At 47.6% G+C, this 8803-nt stretch overlaps 1 protein-coding gene across 1 annotated transcript; it reads left to right on the top strand.

The window, feature by feature from the left end:
- The first annotated feature begins 1721 nt into the window (after nucleotides 1–1721).
- Nucleotides 1722–7547, top strand: MSX2 (msh homeobox 2). Its single transcript, XM_069869238.1, has 2 exons — nucleotides 1722–2207; nucleotides 5776–7547. Exons 1-2 carry the CDS (start codon nucleotides 1853–1855, stop codon nucleotides 6198–6200), a joined length of 780 nt encoding a protein of 259 aa, XP_069725339.1. The 5' UTR covers nucleotides 1722–1852; the 3' UTR covers nucleotides 6201–7547.
- Nucleotides 7548–8803: the final 1256 nt, after the last annotated feature.

Raw genomic sequence — 8803 nt, 5'->3', positions numbered from 1 at the left:
GATGCAGTAACACTGCTAGCAACAAGTGTGCAAACCCTACTATTAGCCCCACCGATGAGTGGGGTTTTGTAACACAGCTTCTGGTACACGTCCTCCCACACATCTTCCCACTGAGCAATCACATGTCCTGGTCCCAATTTGCCATCAGAGGCACCAGATGAGATGCTATCAGGGCTGGGGTGGCTGAGATACTTGTTGACTGGCTGGGGGGCTATAAGGGGCTGAGGGAGCCCTGGGCCCAGTACAGCACACTCAACACAGACCCATCCTCGAGATGCTCTCCTGCCTGGTCTGGGTGGAAGAGCACACCCCAGTGAAAAGCCACATCAGACCTTTTTCCAAAATCAGTTCCCGAACAGGGAATAGGTATGATTAGCCAGGCTGCAGAGAGAGTTGGAAGTCATTACTTGGGTTAGCAGGACTGGGACTACCAAATCTGCTATATGGGCAGGGAAGAAGATCAGAAAGCCAAATAAGCACAAGATAAGCCAGTGAAATCTTGCATGTTTTGGGGAACAGAAATAACCAAAGCCACATAGGGAGCAGAGTCCTGCAGCCATCCAGGCTGCCCCTGAACTCAGGGCATGGGTGAGGATCTGCGCTGCACAGCCCCAGACCTGGGCAGAGACACTGCTGCCTTCCCACAGTATTTTTTGTTTTAGAACCTCAGTTATAAATCGCACTAAAATGGCTCTCAAACTCTGTGTTTCCTGGACATTCAAAAAAAAAAGAAGAAGAAAAAAAAAACAAAAACACAATGAAAAAAAGACAGAGAAAGTGTTGCGGGCACAGCATGAAATAATGCCCAGCATTAGATTAAAATAATTATGAAAAGAACAATATGTATTTGCTTTTATCTGCACAGTAATTAGAAACGCTTTTAAAAGGATAGTATTTATTCATACCACTGGTAGGAAGTCCAAAAGTGAGAGAATCGCTTTCATAGTACTGGTTTGATATGCCTCTTAATTAAGAGCTGCATGCCCTTAATTTATTAAAGCTCATCTGTTCATCACGTGTGTAATTGACACTGGGAAAAAAATAATAATTATGGATCTAACCTCTTCAGAGTGGTTTTCCCCGGCTCGGGTCCCGGTGCCAAGAAAACGCAAACAAAACCCCCTTTTCAAATGAAAACTGAGCAGAGCGGCACAGACACCCAAATTTCTCGGCAGGGGCTTTGGCTGAGCGAGGGTCCAGCCCTGAGAAGGAACCCCGAGAAGGAGCCCCCCTCGTTTGCAGTGGGACCCTCGAGGGATGGGGCGAGGTGATCCCCGACGGGGCGGGGGGGGGGAGGGGGGCACGGGAGGAGCCAGGCCGGCGGCGAGAGGGGGCAGAGCCGCGATCTTCTAAAGTTTCCTCTTCGCCTAATCATCAGCCTTAATTACGCCGGCTTATTTTTTTTTTTTTTTTTTTATAATGCTTTGCTATGATTATAGCCCTGGACGGCTCCTTAATAGCACAGCTCCGCCGGCTGCCCGTGTCATTAACTCCTAATTCATTTCGGAGGGGACGCGGGGAGGGGGGGACACCCCAAACAACACAAGCCCCGAAAGAAAGAAAGAAGAAAAAAAAAATAAATAAATGAGAAGAAAGGTCCCTGCCCTCCCCGCCGCTCCCGAGCCAATGGCGTGAGTCACCCCGCCACGTCAGGGCCCAGCACGGGCTCCGATTGGCCCGCGGGACGTTTGCTCCACTTCCCAAAGGAGGAAAGAGCCGGGGAGCCCCCGGAGGGGGGAAAAAGGGGGGCGGCCCCGCAGCGCCTCAGTCGCGCAGTCCCCGCGCAGGGCCGGGCAGAGGCGCAGCGCAGCTCCCCGGGCGGCCCCGCTCCAGCCTCCCCTCCGCACCCGCCATGGCTTCTCCTTCCAAGGCGAAGGAGGTTTTCTCCTCCGACGAGGAGGGCCCGGCGGCCGGCGCCGAGGAGCACCACAAAGTCAAGGTGTCCAGCTTGCCGTTCAGCGTGGAAGCCCTCATGTCCGACAAGAAGCCCCCCAAGGAGCCGCCGCTGGCAGCCGCGGGGAGCAGCGCCGACGGGGCGGCCGTGGGCACCTCCAGGAACCTGCTGCTGCCGGGCCACGGCTCCCGGGACGCGCACAGCCCCCCCGGGGCGCTCACAAAGACCTTCGACACGGCCTCGGTCAAATCGGAAAACTCGGAGGACGGCGCGTCCTGGATCCAAGAGCCGGGGAGATATTCCCCTCCGCCAAGTGAGTGGCCGGGGGTGGCCGGGGGGGGGATGGCAGGAGGGCAGGCGATGCGCAGGAGCACGTGGATATATACACATAGATAATACTTTATATGTGTGTTTATATCTATGTGTCTGAGAGACTTGTATGTATGTTACGTAGCTCTTCATTTATATGCTATATTTATATGTATGATTATGCGTATATATAAGCATATAAAGCTTTTAAACCCGTAGAAAGACCAAGAGCTATCGCGGACTTGCTCACACGACTCACCGGCTGCCACTTGGTCCGCTTAGGTTATCCCACTCCAAGGAGAACTGGGATTCCCCCTTGTTTCTTTCTCCCTGACATCCAACACCGCAATCTCCTCGCACTTAAAGATGTGGAACTTGTCTCCCTTCCAGCCTTGCGCGCTTTCTGCGCGCTGACTCTCACTCCTGTCCCCCCTGGCACGGTGTTTCTTTCTGCCTGGCTGCATGCTGCCTGTCAAGGTTTCCCTGACCTCTTCAGCCCCTGCGATCTCTCCCGAGCCCGTCCCCACCGCCTTAGGGACACGCGAGCCAGAGGTGACAGGTCACTTTTAAAACCCTTTTGCTGTTCAAGCCGGGCTGCTGTGCCTGCGCTGAATTGTATTTCACTTTCGGTGAGATCCCTTTAAAAAAAAAAAAAACAAAAAAAACCCAAAAAAACCCCACAAAAAAAAAACCCCAAACAATTAAATTCCTTTAAAAAAAATTAAGAAAAAAAAGCCCCAGGACTATTCAAGAAAAGGTGAAACGCATAGCCTGGCAGTGCTAGACACTGCCTTCCCATCGCCAGGAGCCTTGGCTGCTGTACACCTGTATTAGCAGATCGATCCGCTGTCCTTCACGCATCCTAACTTGCCTCATGTAAATTGGATGCTCTGCTTTATTTAACTTTATTATGCTTTATTGTGACTTTAAAAACACGAACAATTGAGCTGGGCAGTCTCGCAGAATTTGCTCCTGTAATCTAATATTGCAAGAAGGAAGTTTAGAGTTATTACAGCTCCTCTTTTTGGAGACAATCACTTGGATTTGGCTTTCAACGGCTTCTTTTTCTCTGCGATAACCCCGAATTAATTTGATTTCTGCTGTGCTGGGAAAGGGCCTGGGAGGGAAGGCAGGAGAAAAGCAGCCCGCCCGTGTCATTCCCTGCATGGCTCCAGTTTGCGATTTTCGTGTACTGGAAAAGCGTGAAAAGAAGGTTGTGCTCCTACCCAGACCACCTCCTCTAACACTGACCTAAATACCAGAATTAGACAAGGCCTAATCTTCTCCAGTTCACTTTTTTTCTCTTCGAAATTTCTTCTCTTTCTCTATTACAATTGCCAGTTCCTGAGATGTGCAAATTAGCTTTGTAAAAGAGCTTTGTCAAATAGGGTGTGCAGGTCCGCTGATTTCAGCGGGATTTAAGGTGAAAAATGATGATTAGGGAAGGTCCTTCGGCCTCGATAGAGGTTTCCCACCTCCCGGTGCTCGGTCCCCTCGGAGGTGGTGTGACAGCAAGAGGTGATGATTGGTCCTCCTGCAAGAAGCCCGTGTGTCCGTGGAGGGCTTTGACTTTATCAGTAGCTTCTCGATTTATTTTTATTAATATTACGAGCAGGACGGACTTGGGAAAGAGCTATAAAAATTAGATTTTGAGCAACACGGAGAGGGAACCGTCTCCAAGTGATTGTTTCTGTCCGACATTGGCCAGAAAACGGAGAATAAGCAGAGAAAAAAAAAAAAAAAAGTAAAAGAAAAGCAACAAAACAAATCACTGCAGCGAATGCTTGAGGACTGGCACGGGATAAACACAATTACAGGGTCTGCGGTGGCGACGGTCCTTGCTTCTTATCAGAATTCCGCAGTCACTTGGGGGATGTGAGGGAAGAAGCCCCTGAACGTTTGAGGCTGTTCCGAGGGAAATGTGTGTCCGGGAGTAATTTAAAAGCAGGGTTTTGTGTTTTCTCCCGTGCATAAGAAAAGTCGGAACGAGTCGGGCTGACCTGAAAGCCGGGGAAGGGGCTGAGATGGGGAGAGATCCCCGGAGCAAAGGTGGCCCTTGTAGACCCCATCCCTCCTGGAAGGAACCTCCTCTCAGCTGGGTCTTTGGAGAGCTTCCCTTAGAGAAAAGAAATAGTTTGCGTTTGGAAATAGAGAGTGGAATAACAGGGCGACCGGTAGTAAATTCAGTGTCAATTTAGTGCCGTGCAAATTTCGTGTAGTTCTAGGAGAGAAGCAAATGTCATGGCTAGCACCTTAATTATTACAATGTCCTGTGTGATCATAAGACAGTATTTGACAAATTGTTTTCTAAGAGAGGCTTGTTTTTCATGTTCAGTATCTAGAAGAAGGGCAAGAAGAGAAACATAATTTTCTCCACTGTTTTCTGAACTCCCCTTTCTGAATTTATGAACGCTTTCCTCATGGAAATTTTTTAATTGTGCGATATTCACTTATACAGCTTCGTGGTCTAGTTTATTTTAAAAAATAAATAAAAGAGGAAAGAGAAAAGGGCTCAGAAAACAGAACCTGTAAGCACTGACAAGGACAACGTACAAAAGTAGCAGCTTCCTAAAAGCACCGGTGCATCATTTTTTTGTATCAAGCTGGGGAGTCAGGGTGGTTTGTCACATGCCCTGGGAGTGACCCAAACCACAGCCAAATTGCTAAACTTTTCTAGTCAGCTGTACACTTTTTAATTATTCTTTAGATTGCAAAATTGTTAGTGAAATGCAAAATTAAGCTGGAGACAAGTGAGCAATGTTCCATCCCTGGCACATGTCTCTAACCTGGTTTGGTTTATAAGGTAATCACAAAAGGTAGTGGATTTCCTGATTTGTATTGGCTACAGATGCTGCAGCTATGTGGGGTTTTTTAATTGGCAAATGTCATAAAAGCTAAATGTTGAGTCTAGAATGAGCTGCTTTCTTCTTTTTTTGACACTTGTTGAAAAGCAGAAAATACGCTTTGAAAAGTTATTAAGCAGAGGAAAAGCTTGTGCTTGATTTCAAGTGCAGAAGAAACAGGAAGAAAAATGCCCAGTTATCAAACCCACAAAAATTATCAGACTCACTTCTTCAGCTGTCAGAAAAAAAGATAGGATAGACTTGTTACTCTTGGTGGAGAAAGCTTGGAGCAGTGCTGGGCTGGGCTTGTCTCTTGCACTACTGTCCTGTGAATTTCTCCTTCAGCATTTATGTTTGTCTTGTGTTTTGTTAGAATTACTCCTTCAGTTCTGCAGCTACTGAGACATGTTTTGTGTGGTCTAGATCCCTACAATGTGACTCCTAAAGCGATCTGTTCTGTGTGTATCTATGAATCCTTTGTGCCCTTTTTGCCTATATTCTGTCCTTTTGAAATCACCGAGCATAAATTTCACTTCCTGGGACACCTACTGAAGTCCTGCCAAGATAACTTTGGTCAGGAGGAGCCACTTGCAAAAGGACCCCTTGTTTTGAGGGTATCACCTGGTGGGAGTCTCCCATCAGGTACCCACCACCCCAGCCTGCAACCACAGCACATGTCTCCAGAGCACCCAGACCTTTTGTGATAACCGCTCTTTCCCTTCCTTGCAGGACACCTGAGCCCCACTGCCTGCACCCTGAGGAAGCACAAGACGAACAGGAAGCCCCGAACCCCGTTCACCACTTCCCAGCTGCTGGCTCTGGAGCGCAAGTTCCGCCAGAAGCAGTATCTGTCCATCGCCGAGAGAGCCGAGTTCTCCAGCTCCCTCAACCTCACAGAGACCCAGGTCAAAATCTGGTTCCAAAATCGGAGGGCCAAGGCCAAGAGACTGCAGGAGGCTGAGCTAGAGAAGCTCAAAATGGCAGCAAAGCCCATGCTGCCGTCAGGGTTCAGCCTCCCTTTCCCCATCAACTCTCCTATCCAGGCTGCTTCACTGTATGGAACATCCTACCCTTTTCACAGACCTGTGCTTCCTATCCCACCCGTTGGACTCTATGCTACTCCCGTTGGATATAGCATGTACCACTTATCCTAAGAAGATCAGAAAGACAAAGCGACAGTGAGACAGACTTCCTGGTGGATCATGTCCAGCCCTGAAAACGCAATACCCCAACCAGTACTGGCTGTTCTTTCTGCACGCTTCTATCTGCCATCCTGAGTATATAGGAGTTTGCGTTAGCAAAGAAAGGCATCCTGTATGCTGTGGGTTGGGCGTCTTCTGAAAGTGCTCTGAGCACTCAGAGTCTGATCCTCAAAGCAAAAAAAAAAAAAAAAGTAAAAACAAACAAACAAACAAAAAACCAACATTTGAGCAAATGTGGGGCGTTTATACAGTGCACATAAAACTCGAATAAAAAGGAACAGCTGAAAAAGTAAATTCAACTTGTGGAGGCAGAGATTTCCCTGTTCCCCTACGCCTTCCTGATGGGGCCCAACTCATGTTTAAAGTAAGAGGGGTGCATGCCCTAAACCCAGTCTCAAGTGTCATCACTTAATACAGGGGCAGGGGGGAGGGAAATAAAAAGGTGTAATCAAGGTTTTGTTGTTTGGGTTTTTTTGTTTGTTTAAAGAAAGCAGAGCCCTTAGCTAGAGACACCATGTAAATAGAAACTAGACCCAGTAGAGTCCGAGTGAAGTTCAGAGCCAGGAAATTCCTGCATTTCTGGGGGTAGGGAAAATTTTTGCATCCCAAGCCTCAACAGGTATTTGCAACAGGATGGGCATCGGGCCCCTGAATGCAGAGCAACAGCTTTATCCATCATTGGCTCCTGTAATGCCTTTATCTGTATAAATAGCTTCAGCATTTGTTAAGCACTGCGAGGGGAGGTAAAGTGCAAGAGAGGGTTATTAGGCAGTTTGGTCTTTATCTCTTCCCATTGGCATGCTTAAAAAGTTTTGGCTATGGCCAGGTGGTCTTGGCTCTGCAATGCTGATGGAAAATGAGGAGAGGGGGAAGAGAGCTTTCTGGGGAAAGGCGACATGGGTTATTTACGCAATGGTGATGAGCAAAGGATTGTTGAACACTTCTGGGGTATGTTTGGAGGTTTTTATTAGTATTTGAAACAGTTTATATTCAATAGAAGAACCCCTCAAGTCTCCTTCCCTCACTAAGAATGCCAATATGAGTGACTCATGCTTCAATCCCTTCTTAAGAGAGATTCAGGTATCGCAAACAACCCTACGAGCAGGGCAGTGGGGTGCCAAGAGACTGCGTAACCTGCCTGTCCCTGTGGGACCCTCCCAGTGCTGGCAGTGTCCTCCCCACGTTTCTCTTTATAACTATTGTATTATGTGTATTACTCTTGCTGAACTTTGTGAGAAAGGTTGTGGAGCACTGGAGGCAGAACTTCTCCTGGATTAATTTTCTTAGCATGTTGTTGTGGAAGAAAGAAAGAAGAAAGAAAAAAAAAAAAAAGAAAAAAAAAAAGAAAAAGCAGAGGAAAAAAAAAAAAGAAAAAGCTACAAGGTTTTGCTGTTTGGGGTTTATTTTGACCCAGGCACTGTCACTGTCTGGGACCCACTATAGATTAACTTCCCCTCTCCCTTCCCCTCACCTCGAATTTTGCATTATAGGAAAGTCCCTTTGAAAGGGATGCCTTGTACAATTTTATATATTTTATTGAAGATTTATTATTTCTTATCTCTTATTTCGAATTAAATTAAAAAAAGAAAAAACATGTTTAATCGCGTGTGGGTCTGTGAATATTTGGAGTTCTTTAAAAGGTAACTTCTCTCTCCGTGTGTGTTTTGCACTGCTGGGTCAAGTTCAAAGGAATGTTTGGGTTGCCTTTATGATTATTTCCCCTTTCTGAATCTGAATTACAGCCAAATTTGCAGCACATGAAGGTGAATTGCAAGTCAACAATCCAAAGTCGAAAGCCAAACCTTTTATGAGGTTCCCTTGTTTTTAACGACTGCTTTTAGGCGCCTCTATTCTTTACAACATCATACTCCGGTGATGTTTCCAACACTTTTCTTAGCTCGTGTGCGCTTCTCTTCTGCTCAGGACTCTCTCACACTCCCTTCCCATCGATCTCAAATCTGTGATTTAAAGGGAGACCCGGCCTGCGGTAGTTTGGGGTAATTTTGTATAGGTAAGACCTGGCAGGCACCCTGCGATACTTCAGTTCAGGAGCAATCCAGGACTCCTCTGTGCCGCCAGCCGGTCCCACAGCTTTGGGGCAGCATCCGCGAGGGATGCACCTTGTGCTGCCCGGACAGTGGCTCTGGGTCACCCTCCAAAGGGTTGTTCGGGTTAAGAGTGACCTCTGGGATCCCAGCTGGAGGAAAAGGTGTATTTGCCTCTGTTGAAACAGCCGGGAGATTTATCTCGGCTGCGGAGAGGAGAGCTTTTCCCTGCTCCAGGAACGGGGCAAGGCGCAGAAAGAACCTTCCGACACGGCTGCGAGGATCCTGCCCTGTTCAAGCCCCCTCCCGACTCCGAAAAAAAAGACCCTGACAACCTTCCCGCTTTGCAACTGTCGGGAATCATAGAATCATAGAATCACCAGGTTGGAGAAGACCCACAGGATCATCGAGTCCAACCATTCCCATCAACCACTAAACCATGTCCCTCAGCAACGAAGCTGGGGGATGCTAATCACCATGCAGACTTTTCAAATTAACATTTACTGCAGC

Source organism: Phaenicophaeus curvirostris, chromosome 15, assembly GCF_032191515.1.
Source record: "Phaenicophaeus curvirostris isolate KB17595 chromosome 15, BPBGC_Pcur_1.0, whole genome shotgun sequence".
Classification (NCBI taxonomy): domain Eukaryota; kingdom Metazoa; phylum Chordata; class Aves; order Cuculiformes; family Cuculidae; genus Phaenicophaeus; species Phaenicophaeus curvirostris.
Note: the sequence above shows the minus strand (reverse complement) of the source record. Positions and strands in the feature narration are given on the sequence as shown.

Excerpts from the sequence above, each read along its gene's own strand:
- MSX2 (XM_069869238.1), top strand. The coding sequence starts at position 1,853 with ATGGCTTCTCCTTCCAAGGCGAAGGAGGTTTTCTCCTCCGACGAGGAG. Across the intron at positions 2,208-5,775 it reads GAGATATTCCCCTCCGCCAA|GACACCTGAGCCCCACTGCC; the intron begins GTGAGTGGCCGG and ends CCTTCCTTGCAG.